The sequence below is a fragment of the Penicillium verhagenii genome (genome assembly GCF_028828195.1).
Source record: "Penicillium verhagenii strain IBT 33310 chromosome Unknown utg000006l_segment0_segment0, whole genome shotgun sequence".
NCBI lineage: Eukaryota > Fungi > Ascomycota > Eurotiomycetes > Eurotiales > Aspergillaceae > Penicillium > Penicillium verhagenii.
In genome coordinates this window covers 1,578,426-1,602,952 of record NW_026643170.1, presented here as the reverse complement: position 1 = coordinate 1,602,952, position 24,527 = coordinate 1,578,426, and the positions used below count along the sequence as shown (strand labels likewise).

The 24,527-nt window shown below is 50.1% G+C and overlaps 9 protein-coding genes across 9 annotated transcripts; 6 read left to right on the top strand and 3 right to left on the bottom strand.

The window, feature by feature from the left end:
* Positions 1-500: 500 nt before the first annotated feature.
* Positions 501-1,241, top strand: N7466_006010 (Yae1 family protein; the record flags this gene model as incomplete). The annotated part of the gene is made up of 1 exon (XM_057165407.1): positions 501-1,241. The coding sequence occupies one exon, from the start codon at positions 501-503 to the stop codon at positions 1,239-1,241; it is 741 nt and encodes a 246-aa protein (XP_057021006.1).
* A 69-nt stretch (positions 1,242-1,310) lies between these two features.
* N7466_006009 (uncharacterized protein) lies at positions 1,311-1,577 on the bottom strand (the record flags this gene model as incomplete). The annotated part of the gene is made up of 1 exon (XM_057165406.1): positions 1,311-1,577. One exon carries the CDS (start codon positions 1,575-1,577, stop codon positions 1,311-1,313), a length of 267 nt encoding a protein of 88 aa, XP_057021005.1.
* Positions 1,578-2,787: 1,210 nt separating this feature from the next.
* N7466_006008 (uncharacterized protein) lies at positions 2,788-3,096 on the top strand (the record flags this gene model as incomplete). The annotated part of the gene is made up of 1 exon (XM_057165405.1): positions 2,788-3,096. The coding sequence occupies one exon, from the start codon at positions 2,788-2,790 to the stop codon at positions 3,094-3,096; it is 309 nt and encodes a 102-aa protein (XP_057021004.1).
* Positions 3,097-4,303: 1,207 nt separating this feature from the next.
* N7466_006007 (uncharacterized protein) lies at positions 4,304-6,043 on the bottom strand (the record flags this gene model as incomplete). The annotated part of the gene is made up of 1 exon (XM_057165404.1): positions 4,304-6,043. One exon carries the CDS (start codon positions 6,041-6,043, stop codon positions 4,304-4,306), a length of 1,740 nt encoding a protein of 579 aa, XP_057021003.1.
* A 3,986-nt stretch (positions 6,044-10,029) lies between these two features.
* On the top strand, positions 10,030-12,848 carry N7466_006006 (uncharacterized protein; the record flags this gene model as incomplete). Its single annotated transcript, XM_057165403.1, has 2 exons — positions 10,030-10,125; positions 10,401-12,848. 2 exons carry the CDS (start codon positions 10,030-10,032, stop codon positions 12,846-12,848), a joined length of 2,544 nt encoding a protein of 847 aa, XP_057021002.1.
* A 905-nt stretch (positions 12,849-13,753) lies between these two features.
* Positions 13,754-16,079, bottom strand: N7466_006005 (DEAD/DEAH box helicase; the record flags this gene model as incomplete). The annotated part of the gene is made up of 8 exons (XM_057165402.1): positions 13,754-14,076; positions 14,145-14,293; positions 14,352-14,757; positions 14,810-14,889; positions 14,950-15,310; positions 15,399-15,534; positions 15,629-15,689; positions 15,754-16,079. The coding sequence occupies 8 exons, from the start codon at positions 16,077-16,079 to the stop codon at positions 13,754-13,756; spliced, it is 1,842 nt and encodes a 613-aa protein (XP_057021001.1).
* Positions 16,080-16,936: 857 nt separating this feature from the next.
* On the top strand, positions 16,937-18,575 carry N7466_006004 (pantothenate kinase; the record flags this gene model as incomplete). The annotated part of the gene is made up of 4 exons (XM_057165401.1): positions 16,937-17,155; positions 17,349-17,631; positions 17,687-18,197; positions 18,254-18,575. The coding sequence occupies 4 exons, from the start codon at positions 16,937-16,939 to the stop codon at positions 18,573-18,575; spliced, it is 1,335 nt and encodes a 444-aa protein (XP_057021000.1).
* Positions 18,576-20,642: 2,067 nt separating this feature from the next.
* On the top strand, positions 20,643-21,965 carry N7466_006003 (uncharacterized protein; the record flags this gene model as incomplete). Its single annotated transcript, XM_057165400.1, has 1 exon — positions 20,643-21,965. The coding sequence occupies one exon, from the start codon at positions 20,643-20,645 to the stop codon at positions 21,963-21,965; it is 1,323 nt and encodes a 440-aa protein (XP_057020999.1).
* Positions 21,966-22,794: 829 nt separating this feature from the next.
* pigc (phosphatidylinositol N-acetylglucosaminyltransferase) lies at positions 22,795-24,358 on the top strand (the record flags this gene model as incomplete). Its single annotated transcript, XM_057165399.1, has 2 exons — positions 22,795-23,125; positions 23,205-24,358. 2 exons carry the CDS (start codon positions 22,795-22,797, stop codon positions 24,356-24,358), a joined length of 1,485 nt encoding a protein of 494 aa, XP_057020998.1.
* Between the last annotated feature and the right edge of the window lie 169 nt (positions 24,359-24,527).

The window sequence follows — 24,527 nt, the reverse complement described above, 5'->3', positions numbered from 1 at the left end:
CTTACAATGACACGGTGGTCATGATCGCCAGAGCCATAACCAGTAACGGAATGTAATATTGAAAGCTTCACGCCCATTTGGGAGATGAGTTAGGGCTGGCTCACCGTGACGACTATGTAAGCAGTCAGCCATATGACTACTAAGCCGAGTTACCTGATCCTCGAGGCATCAGTAGTAGAATCCAATACTCTACACTCAATTGAGAAGATCACGAAACCACCATGGACGACCACGAATCTCCATTATCAAAGCTTCAGAATAATAGTAGACCTGCTTTGGCACCTTCAAAACCGAACAAGTCGATGTGCCCGCCATGACGGGTGGATCCACCAGACCCGCAGATCGCAACTTTTTTTTCTTATCACCAACAACAACTCAAAAGCCACGAGAACTACAAAACTCAGCTTCGATCCAATCAACTAAATAAGCACCAGGTTATGACACCAACCTATACAGACTCAAGCTCCGCGCCCTCCCCTGCCGCATCCCCCGCCACAACAATGTCTTTCACGCACTCCGACCCCGCCGAAGCCCACCCCGCAGTCGACAACTCCCTCGACGACATCTTCGGATCCTCGCCACCCCGCGAAACGCGAGAATCACACATCCACAGAGAGCCCAGCACAAGCACGAACAACCACAGCGTTGAACCGTCCGACCTCCCCTCTCTCCGCCGCCAGCACGTCACAGCAGGCTACCGCGACGGCGTCTCCGTCTCGAAGGGCGAGCGCGTGCAAGACGGCTTCGACGGCGGATTCCCCACCGGCGCCCAGCTAGGCATGCGCGCCGGCACGATCCTCGGCATCCTGGAAGGAATCGCACGCGGCCTCGAAGACAGGAGCGCAACGGGTGCGGTGAAGAAACCCGCAGCGCGGGGTAGTGCGGGCGCGGCGTCTGCTTCTGCTTCTGCGGAGCCCGAAGGCGCCGAGGCGCGGCGGAAGATCAGCGAGCAGGTTCGGCGGATCTACGCGGATGCTGTTAAGGCGCTGGACGTGCAGGCTGTGTTTACGGGCTTTGAAACGGGGGCTGCGGCGCGGGTGGATGCTGCGTCGGGCGAGATCCAGCGTCAGGGTGCAGGGGAGAAGCCAGAGGTTGTGTTGGCGGGGAAGGGAGATCCTGTCGTCGCGCAGTGGGAGGAGAGGCTTTGTGTGCCTGGGTGGGAAGAGAATATGGAGGCCTTGGAGATGAAGGAGGGGGGGCAGGGGGTGGGAGACAAGGGCGCCGCGGGGGAGCGGAGCTGAAGTTCTGGCTAGGGACTCTACGGAGGTTCTTTACTTGTGTTGCTACAGGGGAGCTCCTTCCTTTGCCTTTCAGGGAGGTGGTACTTGTGGAGACCATGTCTTGCCTGTTTCCCCGGGGAACCAACTGCGGCTTCGATTCGAGGCCCGGTGGGCGGAATTGGTTGTTGGGGTGCTTCGGCTCCCCTGGTGTTTATCCCACTTTGCTGCAGGATCAATGGCTGTTGAGATGAGACCTAAGCGTCTGGCTGAAGAACCTGCCGCTGCAGGGATGGGGAGGGCATCGGCGGACGGCCGGTCCGGGGCGGCTCGGTGTGCGTGTTTTGGAGAAAAGGTCATTGTGTTTGTGAGACACGATGGAGTCAGTCTTGCGCAGGGAGGTGGTTAATTATTCATTCGACTGTGCAAGTGGTTTCAACGGGCACCACAATGCCAACAGTGTAGGAACTGAGGCATTTTGCTCCCACTGCCAAGCCTATCAAAAGTCCATGGCTTTTAGTTGCTTGACGGATGACCGACCTGGTTATATGACAGACCAGTCAGTCTTTGGCCAGCAAACCCATCTGCGCCTCGGCAATCTGCAGGGCTTGATCTAGGCCGACCAAGACCTCCGAGTGTGGATCACCAAACTTCGATACATCTGAAATCCACTGGAGCGGTTCAGTCTCACGGATAACCTGAAAGTGCAGCCGGTCGCACTAGGGAGAAAAAAAAATAAACCTTCCCTTGGCCGGAACGGTCCCGCGATGGAAGGGACTTTTGAATAACCTTGAAAATGAGTCAAACTGCAACTCGCCCACTTGAACTGCTTTCCTTTTGTGATCGGGGCAGTTTTTTTTTCTGTTCCTGTTTGTTTTTGTGATAGACGAATAGTTGACACTGGTGGCTGGGGAATCCTGTATATGATATCAGACCACTGCTGGTGGAAGATCTATACGTACTTCGTACATGAATGTGAATTCTCGGACGCCAATTGATGTTATTTTAGTTGCCTGGATCGGAGCAATGTGGCCTGGGCCGTGTTGGAAGCCATCCCTAACGGTAAATGAAAAATGCAAATAAAAAATAAAAGATAAAAATCACAAAGTACGTCGGTGGCGTGGAGACGTTAAAGATGCAAGGGGTGTTGAACTTCGTATATCTACAGGGTGGAGCTCCAAATGGAGCTGTGGGTCCTGCCGCTTTAGCGCGGATGATCTGTCTACCCTTGAAGCTGAAGAACAGGAAGATCAGGGAAAAGCAGCGATGGCGCAGTGCCGAAAAGATAAACCTCGATCCATATGAACTCAGAACCAGAATAGCTCATGCATCGAGGCTTTCCACAAAGTACGGACTAGTAGTTCACGCCACTGTGCTAAATACCAAGACGAAAGCGATCTAGACTATGATTCCAAATCTACCATCTTACCGTGCTGGATATGGGGGCTGGGTATGAGGAAAATGTTGATGAAAGAAAAACAATACAAAAAAGCTACTAGTAGTAATATGCTACAGGGCTCGCTCATAGTGGCCTGCCTGCCATACTAAGATCCCATTACCACTACCAGGGATGTCTACCAAGTCCTCCCAACCAACCATCCAGCCAACCGCAAACCTGAAACACCACTCGGTACTGAATAACCCAGCGCAAAACCCCCGAAGCCAAAAGCCAAACCGAAATCTTCCATCCGTGTTCTCTCGCGGACCCGGCTTCCCGCAGCGCAAAATCAGACGTGTAAACTGCGCCCTTGACTGGGCCCAGCATCCGGGATGGCATCCCTGCTCCCGTAGCCAGGGCCAGGGCACAAGAACACCCAAGCATGGTACTTTTGGTCTCATGCACACTGTCAAGTCCCGATCGGATGAACAGGTTCAATAAGTCGATCCCGCGCGATGGGTACTTGCTTGGTGCCTGGTAGGTTCTAACTAGTCAGTCCGGTGCGTTAAAAGAATGGCTTGGTCAATCAATAGGGGGGTTTGGATTTGGATTTGGGTTCGGTATTGGGTGCTACCCCGTGCATTTTGCAATTATTTGTCTTGGAGTAATTATAATTTTATTGCTAGGAGGACGTCTGGAGGGACTATGGGTACTGATGAATGGTTGGGCACATTTTAATGTTGATTGAGACAATAGACAAACATTGGCCTTGGAAGGAACAGTGGGATTGAATTGGGTTGAGTTGGTTGACAGAGGAGAATAATGTCAGATGCCGCGGTGGTACTCTCGAATACCTAGCGTGGCGGCGAATCCGATGTAGTACTAGTAGTGCTTGGTGTATGTATGATTCTTGGTGACGAGGTGGAGTCCCATTCCGAACATTCCAGGGCGGGAGAATTTATTACCTAGACAACAGGAGAGTGGAGATTGGAATTGATATGGAAGATCTTTGTTTATTGTATTCATGTTTCATATTTTGCATTTTTTATGCTAATCGTGAGTAGGTGGTAGTAGTAGTAAAGGATGCTTTTGTTGCGCCGCCGGATAATCCAAGTGCGTGAAACCGTAATAAAAATGCAGTCTTGGTGAGGTTCCTTTATATCATTATGGTAGATCGTACATGAAAACAGCCAAGAAAAAAAACATGTGAGTCAATGAAGCATTCAACATCGGTAGGCCGTAAGAAAACGTGAGAAGGATCGGGAAGTGAAATTGAAAAAGAGACAGAGATGATGGTACAGCGTGGAAAAGTAAGAAATGAGATAACCAGAGATAGAAAGGGAGAAATCCCAATGTGGTAGACAAATAAGGAAAGTTAAAGATAGTCGGGCCGGACGGCCAGGTGGAAGGTTCATTCGTGCGCTGGGCACAAGCAGTCGTATTCATGTGTTTTCGTCCGTGGTAATCGTTGGTACGGAAGTTTCATTGAGGGTATAGCATAACCCAGGCATCCCAGGACATTGAGGGAATGACCGGGTTGTTTCGGTCGATCGAAGCATCATGGCGAGCAAAGCTCAGAACCATAGGAATCATAGGAGCATCAAATAGGAAATCAAATCGTTGCAGGGAATCGCAGTGCAAACGTATAGTAGGGAAACGCCAAAGCAAACGCCAAACACACCACATCCGTCTATCGTCGTGGATCAAATCAAATGGAAGTCGTGTTGGATTTCATAGGGCGCGCACAGTTAAGAGATCGAAGGGAATCCAGCATCCGACGGAAGAACGGCTTCTGCTCTACGGCGGTATCCTGGAAGGTGGCCTGGGAGTGCTGCTCGTAGCACATGGAGGTAAGCTGTTCCTTCTCTGGCTTGACGAACACGGATGTATCAGAGGCTTCGGAGCGTTGACGGCGGCGGTTCTGTGCTTGCATGGCGGCAGCGGCGGACCAGTCCATATCTGACTCGTTGGCGCTGTCGTGGGGGGCAACGCTGCTTTGCTGGGACTGTGGCTTGATGAGGGAGAGAGTGGAGGGTGCGACGAGGCGGAGGGTCTGCAGTGGGTGGGCCCGGGAACCATCCCGGCTGGTACTGGGGCGACTGATGCTGGGACGACCGGTGCTGGGGCGATCGAGGCTTCCAGCACGGAAAGGATCGGCGTTGAGCTCAGCAAGGGTATCGTCTGTCATGCAGGGAAAGTGTTCTGGGAGGTGATCGTCAAGCACGGCCTGGCGAAGACGAGGTTGAGACTTGGCAGCGCGGAGCTTAGCACGGCTGCGGACTTTGCGTAGGGTGTCGATTGGTTTGCGGGAAAGAGACTTGTTGCTGATTGACTCGTTCTCTGAGTCTGATTCCCAGACAGACTGTTCACAGTAGGCGTCCATGGTGGAGATGGATGGTCGTTCCATGGAGGTCGCTGTCCATTGCCGGGAGATAGGAGGGGAGCTGGCGACGGGGCTGGGAATGGGACTTGCGCCATCGTTGGCAGGGATGAAGAGGGCCTGGTCGAAGTGTGTGGCATGAGGCTCCATGGTTACGGGGTTGATCAAGCTTGGGGGCGAGATCATGGATGGGTCCAATGGGGGCCGTGTTCCAGGGCTGGACTGTTTCCTGCGGGAGCTCATGGAGCCAGATGCATTGGATAGGTTTGGGAGAGTGGGGTGTGCCTTTTGTCTTCTCCTTGATGATGATGACATACTGGATGTCTCGTACTTCATTGTGAGGGTGGATGTAGAGCTATTGGTGGATTCGGCAGGAGTAGTAGGGCGAGTGACTGGGGTCAGGGCAGCCACAGGAGGAGGGGGAGGAAGAGAGTATTTGGGAGGTGTAGAGGCTTGTTTGCTGTATGCCCAACGAGGTTCGATCTGAACCTGGTGAGCGTGTTGGTAGAGCTTCTCGGTAGCTTTGAGGACGGCGTCAGGACACGAAGGTGATGAATAGGTAGATGAAAATGAGCTGCTCGGTGTCAAGTCTGGGACAGTGGCGTCCGACTGCACTGAGCTAAAGGAGTCCTGACTGCTGTGGAGGGTTCGTCGTTCGTCTTCAGTTGATGATGTGTATCGGTGGAATCGTAATGAGTTCTCCAATTGAATTTGGGCCAGGGTGGAGCGATCCGGGCCTGTGTATTGAGATAGATCCTGTTGGTGATCGGAATGATCTCTCCCGTTGGTCAGGGAAAGTGTATAGTACTGGCTATTGTCTTCACTGAATCTCTCATCGCGAATTGTCGGGGTATAGTATGGGTCCCAAGTTGGAGTCGCAGCCAGCGACTCGAGGTAAAATGGATCTTGGTTAGACTCTTCTAGAGCCTTTGGGCCTGCTTTTGGCAGATATGTTGAAACTCGTCCAGGCCGTGATGGTGATGGCAAGCAAATAGTTGTTTGTGATCTGTTCCGGTCTTCGTGCAACACGTCCAACTCTCCCGAACAGTGACAATCTCCTAGAGCCATGGACTTTGATTCCGAAGTATAGAGTGGATACGAAAGAAATCGGAAGATCCAGGCGACCAGCGGACCAAGAAGATCAAAGAGAAAGGAGAGAGATAATCAGATAGTTGCCACTGGATGGAGAGAAGGAATGAGGAATGGAGTCAATCAGCAGGGTGGAAGGGGATAGGTTTATACATAGGACCAAAAATAACCATCAGCCCCCTCCTCGCCCGAGTGACTGGGCCAGATTGTCCGTGGATGGAGCCAAATGCATGCCAATGCACGTAAACAAAAGGACGCATCGGGAGCACGGACGATCATGACCTATCCAACCTTACATCACGTCCCCTTCCGCGGGCTGGGTAGGGATGGTGCAGCAAGGACCAGTTCGCGGGCTCGTCAGCAAGGGCGCGGAACGCCATCCGTCACTCAACATTCATCCTGGGGGATAAACACTCGGACTTTTTGATCTTAGTCCTTCTTGTTGACTTCATTTCAGAGGATGGGTATGTGCTAGGCTTGATTGCTTGTCTCATTCACTGGAAAGCTGGGAAAACAGGACACACTGGCTGCTGGGAAATGAGTCCGTAACACGAGTTCTCCTTTCTCGTACTACTCAACTTGGAACCATCAGCATTAATTTAACATGATGGATCGTATCTTCAGATGTTTCCTTTTCGATTTCTCTTTTCTCCACCTTCTCTTCTGGGCACCGTGCACGGCTGCACCCACGGGCAGTAGAGGGAATGTGAGATGTATCAGTCTCTCTCGGGCCCGCCGGAGGGCGTTTCCCGGATCAGCCACTAACCCCATACAAACCAACTGATCTTCACAGGCGAAAGCCACACAGCCCATGAAAGATAGAGTCCCATTCCAAACAGGCTCATTCCTGGCAACCACTGTAACGGCGCTTGACTCGTTAGCTTTTAGTGTTGGCCTACTTGGCTTGAGTATCTGAGCCTCATTACTTTAGTAAAGGTCGTTTTTTTATGTTTCATTGCTCGAATTCTTGTGATCTATTCAGTTCTCTAGATCTTTCACAGTTGCCTTTTGATCATTATTTCTTCAACCTACGTCATTTAAGGCTGTTTCTTTTTTTTTTCCCAGTGGCTGGCTCAACTCTTCAATGTTTGTTTTTTTTTTCAGTTGCCTTCATATGGAATAGATATACAGTAGTAGTTACACCAGATCGAGCATTGTTCTCTTCACATGGTTATTACGTGGGTTTCAGCCATTGACGGTACATCTAATTGATTATAAGGCCATTGGATTCTTGTAATTTGACCGGGTTCAATGATCCTGAGTTTCTCTGTGCGTCAAGGGTTTTGCCGCTGCGCTAGCAAGCGACTTGTACTCAGCTTGACACTCGACATATCACATTGGATCGGCACTGGGGGCAAACCCGCGATCCACTAATTCATTGAGCAAACCTTTCCAATCGAACCAATCGACTTCTTAGAAATGTACATTTTTCTAGCTTTGAATGGCTGTCAGATTCTGATCGGCTCAAATCCGATCTCCTCCGAACCTACTACCATCTTCTGAAACTGATAACAATCTAACCCAACATTGAACTTGGTATCGATGATATTTTGATTTCTTCAATGCACTCGATCTATTTACCTCGGTACCCCGGGAAACCGACTGTTGTTGTTCCCTACCGTCCCCACATTCCATTGAAAAGTTAGTCGTGCATTGCATCCCGGCATACAGCTGGACGGGGCTCCCCGTCCCAACTGCAGAGAGATTGCATCACCCAAGTATATATATCTACCGTTGTCGTCCACAGCCCCTGATCGACAAGATTCGGAGCCTCGATTCCCTCCAGTTCATGCGTGCTGGGAAAGTACATTCTGCTTGTACTTTTTCACTGCATGGCCCTCGCTTTCCCATCAGATGTCACATTCCTCGGCTGTTCCGTGGCAGTCTATTGCAGCCACATGCACGCAGCACATGTGTGCACATGTACAAATTGATATTCTCCCACAAGCTATCACCTACGTCTAGCCCAATTGAAAGATAATTGAAGATTGAACCGCATCAAGGGTTGGCCCTCGCAGCCACCATTGGAAAAGCAGAAATTAAACCAAGCCCCTATGACATGGAAGGCGTATTGAAATGAGCGGGAGAAATTTGAAAGTCCCGGATTTTCCGATCCCTCAAATCTTACCCCTAAACAAGATGGAGGCTAGACAGGGGAGATGGATCAAACAATTGGAAGACTTCGAAGACAAAACAAACTTGCCCTGAATCGCCAGGGACCGGAAAGGATAAGCAAGTGCCCCGGTAGAGTTGGTCTTTTGTTTCAAGGGCTTGATTGGCCAGCGGGATCTCCGAGAACCGACCCAGTGGACAGGGATTTCTCGTTTTCGAATAGTGAAACATCTCATTATCCAAAACATCGAAAGATCGCGATCTGGGATGGCCTGCAGGCTGCAAGGCATGCTTGAAACCTACCTAGATATTGGGACCTCTCGCTCCCCTTTTTCCTCGCCGGGAAGGGAATTGGTGCGTCCGCGGTGCAACGGCATTGCTTCCGGTGAGTCTATCGTTTCTTCGGGCCTGGAATTTTCCGACTTGTTACCTGTCTACCCTTGCATGTTCTATGCTATGGTCTGTTGAGGCCGAGGTCGCAGGGTGGTTACTTCCCTTGCTCGGTAGTAGGAACAACCATCTTATCACTGTTTGTTTGTTTTCTTTGAGAGGGGAGGGGTTGAGTACCTGGCCTGGGGGGGTGCCCAGGGCCAGAAGTCTCAAGGTTGGACTGTTTCCCCCCCTCTAATGCTGCGCGAGGGGCTCTCAAAGTTTGCGGTGGACAAGTCGACAGCTGGAGAGAGAGGTCAACTGGTGGGAACTCGGGGAATCGGATCTAGACCTGGAAGGACGTCATTGATGTGGGGCGCGGAGAAGGAGAAAAGAGGTTCGTGTCAAGAGTGTATGGCATTTCTAAATGTATTGCAAAGTCAGAAGTACTATAGAGTAAAGTCTTTTTGTTCAATGTTTGCCACGTAGATAGGACTGACCAATTGGTCTTAATCCGCCATTTTAGCCCATTCTACAGTGGGAAAATAGATTACATGTAATCCTGGAACATTTGAATGTGGGGAACAGGAACAGTTCGTTCCATGAATCCAAGTACGAGCCGGTGCGAATTGAACCATTGGAACCACTGGGTCCTGTCCAGTATTTGATTTGTTCTTTCAAGTGATTTTCTTCAACATTTGAAATGCTCTGTATTTCCCCCAACAATCCCATCTCTGCGTTGAAATTTCAACATGTTTGCCTCATTCTTAGCGCAATCCTTCGCTGTCCCCACGAATATATAAGCGCTATCGATGCCCGACATGCCGCATTTTGCCAACGCATCAATCACTTTGAAGCTAACATTTGAATCAGGGTAATTAATCAAGTAAATTACATTTAGTCGTAAAGCCCAACCATGGCTCTTGAAATGGAGAAGAATTGGCGATCGAGATTTCTAAGATTGGATTTTCCATGGTCAAGCCCTTAGCCCTGGAAGTTAGGCACAGGAGCTTACTATACTGGAGTTGAGGCTTTTCCCCTCCGGCTTCACTTAGCAGCAATTTCCAACTCAACTTCAAATCTATTTCAATGTTGTCGCTATCCACCAGTGCTACGTTTATTTCTCATTATCTCAACATTTGAATCGTCTTTCGTGCGACCGATCTATGTCTTCGGCTGCAGCCAATTATTGAACTTCTTTTCCGAAAAAAGCCGACCCTTCCAATTTGGACTTGCGCAACGTGCAATTAATGGTCAAGGATTGAAGAGCATCTCACTAAAACCAAGATCTCTGCAATAATTGATATGACCAGCTGAGGTCACCTGGTTTGGGAATCTAATAGCCATACAACTCGACAAAGCTTGGAACGGCTTGCAAAAAAAAGAGAGCTAGACAAGTTGAAACACATTCCAGCTGTCATTCCTCGGGATATCCTCCACAGCTTCCATTCCTCCTTCACTTCCATACTCAATCTTGTGATTCCATGGTCACTTTCGACCTGTCAACACCTTCACTTTCATCCTGGACTGGACTGGTGCAGCTGGATCGTTGGCGCTTCATGATCCCCGAGACACGTTTGGTGCGCTGCAGCTGCCGCTGCGGCGAACCCCAGCCATCTTAATTAACCAGCCACCACGCCCTCACAAACACCCTGGGTCCTTTCCTTCCTTCCAACGACCTCCAATTACGCTCTTAATCGAATCGGTTTTTTTTTTGATACGCTTTATTTTTTCCCCCATAATACACCGGGTTCAATTGTGAAGCCAGCTGGGTTACAGAAATCGAACTTCCCGATCTCATCGCTGCTCTCACGATCGCGATACTTCGAACCCCCAACCCAAGTGACACAAGAAGCTCGCAGTCTTGTCCAACTTTCCTCCAACCCACACACCATTGACAGACGTGTCTCGACACACCCGTCCACCCTCTAACGACGTCCACGACACTTACGACCAATCCACGTTTACGACCTTTGCGCACCAGCGCCAGCAACCTACTGATCACCGTCCTTCATCCTCCCATTCAGCCGACTACCGCCCCCCCTCGGCCAGCGATTCCCACCGCACCTTACGCCGAGTTCGCCGCCAGCCGGAGGTCGCTCAATTGCCTCAACGCAGAGCGTTCTCCCTCGATCACTCCGCAAGACAGCCCGCATACCCTCCGCCGGCGCATTCTATCCCAGCCTTTACACGACGAGCTCCAGATAGTGGAACCGCTGCTCTACGACCAGCTCACTCCGAAGCCCAGACAGACGAGAACGGGTCGACTATCGACGATCCCTACCAGCTTCTAAACGCCTCGTATTGGCCACGGAGAACCACCGGTGTCTCATCGCGCACTGCCTCGGCAATCCTCTTTGCTCTCGAGGACGCCATTCGTCGCCCGATTCCCTTCACACTCGATTTAGCAGAAGTGAATGCTTCTATGTCAGATATGGTAGGCGTTGCTGGTCCCGCCGGCCCTATTCAAAATGGAGCATCGCGTGCACCCCCGGCTCCTGCGCAAGCTCCGTCGCAACCACCTAGTGGTATGCGCACGCCGACAGATATCATGAGACAACGCCGAGATCGTGAGGCACGCCGGAAAGCCGAGCAAGAAGCCCGCGAGAGGGAACAAGAGGAGGTGGAGAGACAACAATATGAGAAAGAGCAGGCTGCTGCTCAAGCTCAGGCACAAGCCCAGGCTCAAGCTCAAGCTCAACAGTTTGCTGGCGCTGGAAACGATCCAGCTTCCCAGCGTCGATCGCGAGTCCCTCGTCCTTCCAGAGGACCGGAACCCCAATTTGACGCTGCTCCCGCTCCCGGTACTGTCCCGGGGCCCGCACCGAATTTCCGTGGCACTGCACCGCCTGCTCAAGGTGGTCGAGTAGACTATACAAACAACCCAACTCCTACAAGCCAGCAGCAGTATGGTCCGTCTATACCACCACCTCGTGCACAAAGCGCAACCGCGGCTGGCACGGGAGATCCTTCTGGAACGAGTGGGTTCTCCAAGCCTGCCCCAGCTCCAACTACTCAGCCCGGGGCACCACAATCCCTTCAACAACCTCAGCGTGTCTCATTCCCTCACGCCTTTGAGCGATGGGAGACCTTATCCTCACACTGGGAGGGATTGACCAGCTATTGGGTCCGCAAAATGGAAGAAAGCAAGGGCGAAGTAGAATCAGACCCCATAAGCAAGCAGCTCGCTCGCCAAATAACGGATCTGTCAGCTGCCGGCGCCAACCTGTTCCACGCAGTGGTAGAACTACAGCGCTTGCGCGCCTCTTCCGAACGCAAGTTCCAGCGATGGTTCTTCGACACCCGCTCCGAACAGGAACGCGCAAAGGAAGTCCAAGCAGACCTGGAACGACAGCTCAAGGCCGAACGCCAGGGCCATGCCGACGCCTTCGCCACTGCCCAAACACACGAGCAAGAAAAACTCCAGGCAGAAGAGCTGCTCCGCGAGATGCGCCGCGAGCTCCAGATCTCAAAGGAAGAGGCCCGTCGCGCATGGGAGGAACTCGGCCGCCGCGAGCAAGAGGAGCGAGAACGAACAAACTCCCTCCGAAACGGCGAACCCACGCTCGTCGGCGGCGTCCAGGTCGTCCCAATGGTCCACCAAGCCGTGTCCAGCCGGCGCCCGCAAACCCGCGAAGGACCCTACCCCGGCGGCCCAACAGCCACAGCCTTGGGCGGCGCTGGCTCCGAGTACCCCGCCAAACCCAACGAACCAACCTCATACTACGACGACAGCGTCCCGATGTCGCCAACAGGCTCTGACCCCTTCGTCGAGCCCAAGAAATCCCAGCACCCCGCCCAATCCGCAGGCCAGGCGCCCTACGCTGGCGAGTTGTTCTCCCACGACAACACTGCCGCTTACCCGGGCCCGACAACCTCGGAGCCAGATGACCGCTCCTACGTCAGCAGCGAAGCCGGCGCCGAAGAGTACGGCTACCAGCAGGACCCGCAGGGTCGTTCGTACGACCACCATCCTGCGCCCCTTTCCGAGGCGAGCGATGAGTACGATGACCAATCTCCGGCCGGCGAGCGCCACCAGTACGTCTCTGATGGTGCTTATACCTCCGGGGCTAGCGCTGGCTCGGTGCCGGCCCCTTACCCGCCGAATTCAACGGGTGCAGACTATAGCGGCTCGGGATGGGGCGTTGGGTCCGGGTGGGAGGCTGTTACGCCGAGACATCGCCACCCGACACGCTTGAGCGATGTTCTTGAGGAGGATGAGCCGAGTCGGACGAGTCCAAGCCGGGCGAGCCAGGCTCCTAGCCGGGCCAGTCAGGCAAGCCGGAGTATGCATGGGTTTTAGATTATAGGGCGCTCGCTCGCTGCATTTGAAGCCTTGTAGGGTATGATGGGATGCAGAGGTTGTGTTCATATCCTCCATCTTGCCGGTTGTTGTTGTTGTTGTTGTTGTTTTTTCTTTCCTTCCTTCCTTTAGCTATGGGGATGTGATGCGTACATAGAAGAAAAGTGGTCGGTGCATCCAAGTTGTTTCCAAGGTTGTTCCATAGCATTTATCTGAAGCGTCTTCTTGTCTTCTTGTTTTCCTGGTTTTTTTCTTTTTCTCTCTTTTTCAAATGGTGGTCTATCCACCTTGCACTTTTCCCCTCCCTGCCTGCGACACGTTTGTTCATACTCGGTTTCCTTTTTCCTTCTTTTGCCCGCGCTACTACATAGTGTTCTTGGAATGGAGATAATACGTAATTGCATAATTTGCGTTTCAAATTCCATTCGATCAAGCCCTGTAAATTAGGTGTAAAATAGATGTGGGCATCCTCCATCCTCCATCCTCCATCCTCCATCCTCACGTGAACGTTCACGTAGTCCCGACTCCCTTCCATAAAATACATCATCCATATTAATATGATAACGAGCAAGCAAACATTGCTCGTCGTAAATGACTTCACCAGCAAGAATAGTATCCCCCATCACTAAACGGACACTCCCTCTTTCGCAGAGCACAAGGTTCGCTCCGCAAGAAGCGATCCAAGCAATGAGCAAAACCGGATACCAGCATCGAAACGACCGGGACAAATCACAGAGACATTCAGTCGGTAGAAAAGAGAAGACGCCTTCCCTCCCACTGAGTGAGTACATTGTAAAACCCATACCCACACCGTCGCAACGCCTAGCCAGAGGCTATCGTATCCGTTCGGGCACGCATAAAGTAAAGCAGAAAACAAACGCTCATGAGGTCAACACTGCGCGCAGCTACCAGGCGTCATCGTCAGCTGCATTTGCAGCGTCGCCGGTAGTCTCATCTTCTTTGATTTCGGAATGCTCGGCACTCGGCACGTTCCACGCCGCATCGTCGTCGGTGCCTCCGCTTCCATTCTTGGCCGAGTCGCCGTCGCTCTCGTCGGACTCGTCGTTGAACTCCACCTTGTCGCCCTCGGGGCGGTACTGCTCGAGGAAATCGGGGATCTCCTGCTTGCCTGCCAGCAGGACCTTGACGAGGTCGGGAGCGAGTTCTTCGTCACGCTCGTTGTAGAATGAAGTTGCGATGCCTTCGTTGCCGATGCGGGCAGTACGGCCTATCGATCAAATATATGTTAGTAGTGCGGTGCGGTGCGTTGGAACAACGGGGGAGACATATACATACCGATGCGGTGGATGTATTCGGTAATACCGCCGTGGAAGGCCTTGGGAAGGTCGTAGTTGATGACGTGCATCACGTTGGGGATATCGATGCCACGAGCGGATAGGCCTGTAGCAAGCATAATGGGGCTTTTCGCAGTCCGGAACGCACGACTAGGAGATGATCAGTGAAAAAGACAAAAACAGTAACGGCAATGATTGGGACACTTACATAGCGTCTTCTCGCTCCCGCTGGGTGCGGTCACCGTGGATAGAGGTGCAAGGCATCCCGGTGTGGAAGAGAAAATCGTCGACCAAGTCACATTGCAACTTGCTGTTCACAAAGACTAAAGTGCGAGCAGGGTTGAAGCTTAAGATCAGGTCGAAAAGTGCCTTTTGCTTTAATGCTTCGTCAACGAAGACGACCTGTTTTTCTCCCACATAAATGTTAGCAGTGAACACAGCCAACAGAGAACATGTACGCACGTCTTGCTTAACCATCAGCTGGGATGCTCCGAAGTTGCCGACGCGAACTCGAATGTAGTCCGGCATCAGGTGAGTGCGGGCCAGCTTGCGACAATGCTTGTTGAAGGTGGCGGAAAACATCATGTAGCGATGGTCGTCATCCTCATTCATATCTAATAAAAGTCAGCGGCTGGAAATCTACAACGTTGAATCGAAGTAACATACCACCGCCGGACATAATCTTTGTAAAGCTGTCTTCCCAGTCATCCTGGAGGAGCTCATCGGCTTCATCGATGACAGTGTATCTAACCAAATGTCAGTGACATGGGCAGAGAATAATAAAAAGAAACAAAAACAAAACATACCGGACCCGGCGAAGGGAGAGAACGTTGGGTTGAAGCATAAAATCAATGATGCGTCCCGGGGTGCCAATCAGGATATCACAGCCCTTCATCAATTCCTCGCGCTGGAGCTTAACAGGCACACCACCATATGCAACACAGGGACGAAGCATAGAACGGTAGCACAGGCGTCGGGCTTCATCGAAAATCTGGCAAGCCAGCTCCCGAGTCGGGCAGACGATTAGGACTAGGGGCTCCGCTGTAACAGCGTGCACCTCCGGGATGTAGTCAATGGTCGGATTAGGTCGGGCAGCGGCGAGCTTTCGGGCCTTTCCCATCAGGTCAGACAAGATGGGGATCAGAAAGGCACCAGTTTTGCCGGAACCTAGGAATGTCAGATATAAGGTCTTATAGATCAGTGAGGCGGATATGAAGAAGAAGGAGGAGAAGAAGAAGAAAATAGTAATACTCACCGGTTTGGGCAATGCCGATCATATCCTTGCCCTGCCGAATGGCAGGAAGCGCATAGGACTGGATATCAGTAGGCTTGTCGTAGAGGCAAAGCCGAACATTCTCACGCATGACAGGGTGGAGACCAGCATTATCCCACTAGATATATAGTTAGTGGGGGTGAGGAGGGACAGGGGAGCTTGCATCAATTGATCAATTTATAGCGGGAGGTGATGCGGAAGTATATAATTACCGAGGTAACAGGAACAACCTTAGTCTGGCTGTCGCAAGTAACTTGCAAGCCAGTAGTAAGCCTGTCGGAAGATATATATGTTAAATATATTTATAGAGACGAAGTGAAGAGTAATATATACTTACTCGCCAACGCGGTGACCAGCGCGGGGAAGATGAGCATCGTCGAAGAGTTGTTTCTCAAGCTCTTCATTGCGGGGGCCAAGGGAGTCTTCTTCGTACTCTCCTTGCCATTCATAGCGAGCGGAACCGCCGGCCCAATCGGTGAAGTCCTTTTGGGCGTATTTTTCGTAATCAAAAGCGGTTTGCTCGATCCAGCCCTTACGCCGAATTTGCTCGTGAGTGTCAAGCTCCGGGGATGCATCGGGAGCAAGCTCCACATCGCCGGGAGCCTCGACGGGAGTGTTGCTAATTTCGGCCAGGGCCTCAGTGACCGGCAAGAAAGTATCCATGACGAGCGGGTAAGGGAGAAATGTAGGGTGGAACAAGTAAGGAAGACAAGGTTTAAGAAACGCGAAGCGATTTGGGAGGAAGGTGGAAAGGAAGGAAAGATTGAGGAGAAAGAGGATTATAACACTGGAGGTACGCGTTGCAGGCAAGAAAACAAAACTCGCGAAACACACTATACACTGCTTATTTTGTTTGCCATGTACCTCTACTACTATATACTAGCCTAAATAGACTTCTGGAAGCACGAGCACATTTTCGTACATTTTCGAGCGAATTCGAGCACATTTTGAAGTGATGTTTCCACGATTTCTTTTTATTAAGTTACGCGCATTTTTTTTTTATTAAGCTACGCGCAATTTTTTTTTTCTTCTATCAAGGCATTATTACACAATCCTCATCTGTAAAGTTACTTTATTGATATAAGAGTGAAGGATGTTATAAGCTGGTGGTTATATACAGATCTGTAGAGCTTCTATGTTTATAGATGGATAGCTGCATTAGGATTAGCGTCTGATTTGCTAGCCAACCGGAACAAGGCCAGGTCACACCGTTATTTAACGTTAAACACTAGTTTTAGATCTGTGATGGGGGAATGTTTAATCACGTAAATTTGAATACAAGTCCTTATATCTCCAGTGCTTCCCTCTCCCTTTTGATAGCAATTCCAAATGATAGATGCGGGCTCATTACCGGGGTCCGGGGCAGCTTGTCAGAGCTGCTAGCGGCTGTGGTCGGCATATGTGGGTCCCGAGGTCCGGGTAGAAATATACGCCGTAACCGTAGGCACGCACCCTTCTCCCTTACCTACTGGTACGTTCTGAACTTGACCAGCTTCACTTCCTACTCAATTCCTATCGCTATGAGTTCTTCCGATCCTACGGAACCAGATGGCCGTAGGAGTCGTCTGGAAGAGGCCATCACGAACCCGGGCACTGTCAAAATCAATGTGACTGGCGCGTTCATTGTCGACGACGAACCGCGTTCACGAACTCCGGTACAGACCGACGGTGTGCACTATGAGAATAAAGATATTCGCCTTCCTCATCATACCGGGGTAGTTAGCCATGTTGCTGTCGATGTGAGTTGCCTTCTGCCTGCTGATGTGCCCCGCACTATGTGACCGAAAGCCCCGCAATTTATAAGAAAAAAAAAAAGAGCAAGAGGGACGGAGAGCATGCGACCAGCATTAAAGAAAAAAATACACCCAAAAAGCAAAACTTACAACACAAAGAAACGCAAAACATGACTAACAAGACATTGCACAATACTAGATCGGTGGATCCCTCGCGAAGCTCGTCTACTTTACTCGAGAAATAGACGCCGATGACAATGGCGGCCGGCTGAACTTCATCAACTTTGAAACCCACCGGATCGATATTTGCATCAACTTTATCCGACAATTAAAAGAGGAGCATGAAAAACGTAATACCTCTGCCCGGGATGAGCTAGTCGTTGTTGCTACTGGCGGGGGAGCCTTCAAGTTCTATGATAAGCTAAAGGCGGCACTGGACGTGAATATTTTACGGGAAGAGGAGATGGAATGCTTGATCATCGGTAGGTCACCCGAGCTAGGTGGATTCCTTAGCATGTCTGACAGTTTCTTTCATAGGTCTGGATTTCTTCATTACCGAGATTCCTAACGAAGTCTTCACCTACAACGACTCCGACACTGAGCCTATGCAATATGCCGAGGCTCGACCCGATGTCTACCCCTACCTACTTGTCAATATCGGATCCGGTGTATCTATGATCAAGGTATCGGGCCCAAGACAATTTGAACGTGTCGGTGGAACACACTTAGGTGGCGGCACGTTTTGGGGTATTATGTCCTTGCTTACGGGCGCTCGGACTTTCGACGACATGCTGGCCATGGCGGACGTTGGGGACAATAGTGGAGTGGACATGCTTGTTGGGGACATCTATGGTATGGACTACAGCAAGATCGGGCTTAAGAGTACCGCCATCGCGAGCACTTTTGGGAAAGTCTTCCGCTTAAAGAATGCTGCTGAGCGGGGAGCCGAAGATGGCGAGGGGTTGATCCAAGACGATGAGGAGCATACCAACGGCGGTGTGAATTTCCGCCACGAAGATATGTCCCGCAGTCTTCTGTATGCCATCAGGTATGTTTTCTTGATCCTTATTCCGCCTATAGTGACTTAAGACTAACTTTGCCTAGTAACAACATTGGCCAGATCGCCTACCTGCAATCAGAGAAGCACCAAGTCAAGCATATCTACTTCGGAGGCTCCTTTATCCGAGGTCACCGCCAGACTATGAACACACTCTCCTATGCCATCAAGTTCTGGTCAAAGGGCGAAAAGCAAGCATACTTCCTACGCCACGAGGGTTATCTGGGCGCTGTGGGCGCCTTCATTCGCCGACAACCGCAAAACTGGGGTCGAAGGAACAGCATTGACGATACGGGAGCACCGCAGGCGGTCCGGAACATCGTCAACAGCATTTTAGAAGATCAATTAAACGATATATCTATCTCGTAGGTCTAAGTTTTCTTTACTTTCTTTATGTTTTGAAGAATCAAGATACCCATTCAACGTCCATTTCCATTTGGTCACTACACAACCTCCAAAATTCCTATTATGTTTATATAGGGACAGTGAGCTTCATACCGCACGTGATTGTTACTTACTGCTGCTCTCTCCCTATTCTTTTTTTTTTTTGGTGCTGTACCCCCTTCTGGTTGTGCATATATGGCTAAAACATCTTTATACACTTGCAAGATAATGCAACAGTTGTCTATCAGACAGAATAAAAGGATATTCTTTCCAGCATTCTTATTGTGATTGAAGCTCATGGAGGTTACTAGAATCCTTGAACATTGGTGCCTTAAGATTTATACCAGTGTGCTTGATTCACTTGATGCCTAGCAACCTATTCACTTATTCTCTCACTTTCTATCACAAGTCACCTTAAATCCTCTTTCCGTATCCGCGCGTTCCCTCTTTCTTATCCTTCTCCTTACTTCCTTTCCTTCTTTCTTCAACCTTCTCTTCGCAACATTTTTCGTTTCGTGTTCCTCGTCCTGCTCCTGCGCTCGCTTTCTTCCATCTTGTCGTTTCTTCTTCCCTCGAAGACTTCGATCTCAAGAAGACTTCGATCTCAAGTTTTTCTTGTCTTGCCTGTGGTTTCGTTTTCTGTCTGTTTTTCGCTTTGCAGACTCCAATCTTGACGGTTTTTTCCCTTGCTCGACGTCTTGTGTCTTGTCTCTGGAGTTCCCCTCCTAGACCTGTATCACAACGCGTTCTCCGTCGGGCTTGATATCTCGCGTCTTGTGACTGTTTTTTCGCGTTAGCGAATAACCCACTCAACTCTCTTCGTCCTGCTGGCGATTTCCACCTTGCTGCCTTTTATGTGTTCTTCCTCTTGAACGGTCCTATCTCAATGCGTTTTTCATTCCACTGAACGTTCTGCGTTTTGTGTCTGGTCTTCCCTTGAAGAACCCTAACTTGAGATTCTTCTCGCCTTGCTGGCGATTTTCACTTTTGCTACCTTTGATGTGCTCTTCCTCTTGAAGACTCTCACATTGACGTTCTTTTCCGTTCTGCGTCTGATTCTTCCTCTGAAGAACTGTCTTTTCGCCTTCCTGGCGATTTTCAGCTTACTACCTTCGATCGTCCTCTTGAAGACTCCCATCTCGACGTTCTTTTCGTTCTGCGTTTTATGTCTGTTCTTTCCTTGAAGAACACTGAGTCGACATTCTTTTCACCCTGCTACGATCTTCACCTTACAACTTTGATCTCCCTCTCGAAGACTCCCATCTCAACGTTCTTTTCGTTTTCTGTCTGTTCTTGCTTTGAAGAACACTGACTCAACATTCTTTTCGCCCTACTAGCGATTTTCAGTGATTTTCACCTTACTACCCTTGATCTCCTTCTTGAAAACTCCAATCTCAACATTCTTTTCGTTTTCTGTCTGTTCTTCCCTTGAAGGACACTGAGTCGACATTCTTTTCGCCCTGCTAGCGATTTTCAGCGATTTTCACCTTACTACCTTTCATCTACTACCTCTCGAAAACTCCCATCTCAACGTTCTTTTTATTTTGTGTCTGTCCTTGCCTTGAAGAACACTGACTCGACATTCTTTTCACCTTGCTAACGATTTTCACCTTACTACCTTTGATCTTCCTTTTGAAGACTCCCATCTCAACCTTTTTTCTCGTTCTGCGTTTGTGTCTGTCGGTGTCTTGAAGAACCCTAACTTGACATTCTTCTCGCCTTACGTTTTAGCATTTTTCGACGTTACGCTCTCTCAACACTCCCCATCTCCACTTGCGATTTCCGATCTCAAATTTCGCTATGTTTCCCTACCCGCCTCTCAACACAATCATAGACTTCAAGGACGGTCAGTTGAATATTCTCCATGAAAAAGGTTCTCAATATCCCGATCCAACCCCATTAGCATCGAGGCGACAAATAAGTGATGATATCAAAGAACCCTTCTGGATGGGAAATGGACAAAAGCCTGCGGTATCTCGTCTTTCAAACCTTGGCATGATGGGACTTCCGCTCACCCCAGGTGCCCCAAAGTCCCAGGACACTGATGTCACAATGGAAGAGAATGTTAATGACATCCCTGTGCGAGCAGAAGATGCTTTACGAACGAAGCGAAAGTACCTAAGTCCATTCTCTCGCTCTGGTACTTACACCGCCAGCAATTACAAAGTCAACACAGACAGGCTTCCTATCCTCAGCCGTTTTGCTGTCAATGTCGACGAGCTTGCTACTAGAGTACAACCAGCACGGCAATTGATGGATATGGCTAATCTCCCGTTTGTAACTTGCGAGCAGTCCAAAGAAACAGGTCTCTTTGAGATCAAAAAGTCACCGTTCAACGTCCCTCGAAGAGTTCCAAAGTCTGTGATTTGGGAATCACCGCGCGTGAAAGGCAAATGGAGAATGGAGAGAGAGAAGGGACCCGCCACACATTTCCCAACACACCTTCTTGACATCCTTGAACACTGGCATGAAAACAATGGCGTTGAGCCGCCGCCTTGTTTCTGGAAAGGCCAGATTGAGGGAACAAAGAAGTGGGGTAACTTCAAGGTGTTTGACCGAGAGGGCGAGGAACATGAGATTTCAATCATCAGAGTCTCATGCACTGCACCAAGGTATCGGACATACTGCATCATACTTCTCCATTCAGAGGATGAAGCAGATGTTTTCATTGATTACAGCGACACCCGCACTATCAAAGCTAACGACCAGGTCAGGTACGATTGCCAGTTTTTGACTGCCTGGCATGGTGCGAGACATGGATTTGAGCGTTTAGATTGTGCGATCCATGTTTGGGCTGAACCAGGACGCAAGATTCACTTTTGCCCCTCATGGTTCGACCGCCGCGATTCAGTTGCACAAGGATTCAGAACTCGTGCTAGGGGCAGAAGCCCATACCCTGCTGTGCCAATGACCCCCACCCCAGGCGACCAGCACGGAGGTTACTACACTTTCAACTCTATTGGTAGTAAAATCTCTGCTTCATCTTCCAAGAAGCCCGTTCCTGATGCCGACTCAGACGAAGAAGGTATTGTTGCTCCGACTCTACCGCTGAACCGATCACTGTTTTCTCCTACCTCCATTCGTTTCAAACTCTTTTCAGAAGCCTCACCACACGAACGGGTCTTCTGTTTCAATAATCCCATTTCCAGTGATGCAATTTTCAAGAAAGCCCGGGAATTCCTTCCGGAAGCGGAGATGTCGCGTGGGATGGGCCTCTTGTGCAAAGTTCCTGGACAAGCGCAGATTCGGTACATTGGAGAAGGGTGTGCTGATGAGTTTGATATTCTCTGTGAAGACATACGGAGAATGTCGCTGCGCAACTCCGGTGTCAGCACAATTGAAGTGAAGCCATATCGAATGGCCTACGGTGTTTAGGTGGTTACGGGTTGTGAGAATTGAGACCGGATCTACGAAGTGGATGATGATGTCCCGGTCATATTATTACTAATTTGTTTGCCATCGATGAGTTGATTATGATCAATCATCTGATTATTATTACTAACTAATCTGTCATAAATCATTTGATTATCATTAAAAGCTTTGTTCACCTGGATTCGGTGGAGCTACATCCGGATTTAAAGAAGTCGCTCCGGCGCAACAATTCCGTCTTCGAGACCTACCAAGAACACCCTCATATGTTCACATCGTTGGGGAAGGAACGAAAACGACAATTGTGCACCCGACCCCCGCCATCGAAACGGTCCCGTGTTGAGGTAGTGGATTCCGACACAATGACAAGAAGCAAGAAGGCCTCATCTACGACAAAACCGGTTCCGAAGCATAAACAGGACCTTTATGACACAGTACCAGGTGTCAGACCTCGGTCTCAGATAGCAGAATCAGCAAAGCTACTAATGGTTATGTTTATCCCTGATGGTCTTTTTGCCACTGATGATGTGGTTTACTATTATTCTTCGTTATTAATTCTCGTATGAGATCTTTCGAATCTTTTTTTTTTTTTTTTTTTTCAAATATAACACAAATGTCTTTTGAAATCAATCTTGACTCTTCAACAGTAGAAGTTGTACAACTATAAAAACTTCCTAATCCGGAAACCAGGCCGTCACATCACACGTGACTCCGTATCGACCAACACGTGGGACTACGCGTATGCCAGCTTTGAGCCAAGTCATCACTAGCATAAACAATACAAGTCGCTCGTTCAGCATAATCATGCCCCGATGCTACTAGGCATACCACCTCAATGCCTCCCCCACCATCATCGCTCTCAATCCCTCCGCCCATCCCTGTCGACACCCACCCTAACCGCTCCTATCCTTTTGACCAAGACCGGATCCCTGATCCTAATCGCCTCGCACCGGAAGATGCATACTTTGCGCCATCCCTCTCCAGGGCACGCTCGGCGCCAGGGAACTATAATGAGACTCTCCCCACTATGAACAGTGATGGCACCTTGCGACCCCCGCGTGGGGTTCTGGAATCCGGGCGGAAAGATCCGCGGAAGCTAGGCAGTACTGGTGGACGCCGGAGGAGGAAAGGAGCCTGGAAGAAGCTGCTTTGGGTGAAACAATCCTGTACGTTGGGGATACAAAATGGCGTATAGTCATATTCATTCTGTGCTGTGTGGTGCGGTGTACTGATGGAATTTATTAGATCCAGACAACTACACCGATACCGAAACTTTCTTGGACCACCTCCAACGGAATCCCCGAGTGCGGCCATACGATTTCTGGCCACTGGTTTCTGACTCCACCGTCATAGTCCAGCATGTTTGTTCAGTCGTCATTTTTGTCTGCTGTTTCGTTGGAATTGTGCAGGACCGTGTAAGCCCCGTATCAATCGTTTGCTGGGGTAGTGTCGGCACAGCCATGGGCTGGATTCTCTGGGATAACTGGATTTGGAAGGAAGAGACGGAACTATCTCAGGTGGCCAATGGAAATATGGGCGATGATGGGTCCAGCGCAAGCTCCCTGACGAGTGCTGTCAATCCAGCAGCCCATGATCCCCATCCCAGTGACCCGAAGACTGGTGCTATTCACGGGCTTGGGTTATCAATGTCTGGCAACGAATCGAAAGATAACTCGCCAAATCGAAATACCGATCTTCATGGATCTTCGGATACGGCATCTTCATCACGAATCGGCGATTTCACATCTACATCTGCCATTCGCAACCCAGATGATCCTGATGTCGACCGAGCTTCATTATTCTCTTCACGCAACCGACAACGCCTTTCCACGGTGAAGTCTGCCTTTTTAATTTATTTCTCACTGCTTGGGCTGAGTCCCATCTTGAAATCCCTTACCAAATCCACCGCCAGCGACTCCATCTGGGCAATGAGCTGCTGGCTTTTAATCATGAATATATTCTCTTTCGACTACGGAAGTGGAGAGGGCGCAGGCGCCACTACCAAATTTCCAGCTTCTCTGTCCACGAATGCAGCTGTGATGGCGTCTACCGTGCTTGCATCTCGCCTGCCGTCCACCACGCATGTGTTCAGCCTAATGCTTTTTTCTATGGAAGTCTTCGGATTATTTCCTATATTCCGTCGCCAGCTGAGGCAAAAATCCTGGACTGGTCACGCGATGCTCACGCTCGCCCTGGTCATCATTGCTGGAGGCGCCGTGGGCATGACCCTGAGTGGTGGATGGGCATCCGCCATTATTGGGTCTGTCCTTGGTGGTATCCTCACGGCGCTTGTAATGGGTGGCTGCAGCTGGTGGCTCATCGGCCTCCAGAAATACAAAAATGTGGTCATTGGCCCATGGGACCCGGCCCGACCAATCATTCGAAGACACTGGAATTGAATCACTTCCTGTCGGTTTTTTTGTCTCTTTTTTCTTCTTGCTATTCCAATTATTGTCACATAGATGCGGCGCTCCGGACTTTCTCCTGATACCCCTAGATTACTGCATTTGACAGATATTGTCTCCGCCTTCAATAATGGCACCTCGGTTCAAATATCCTGCATCTTTC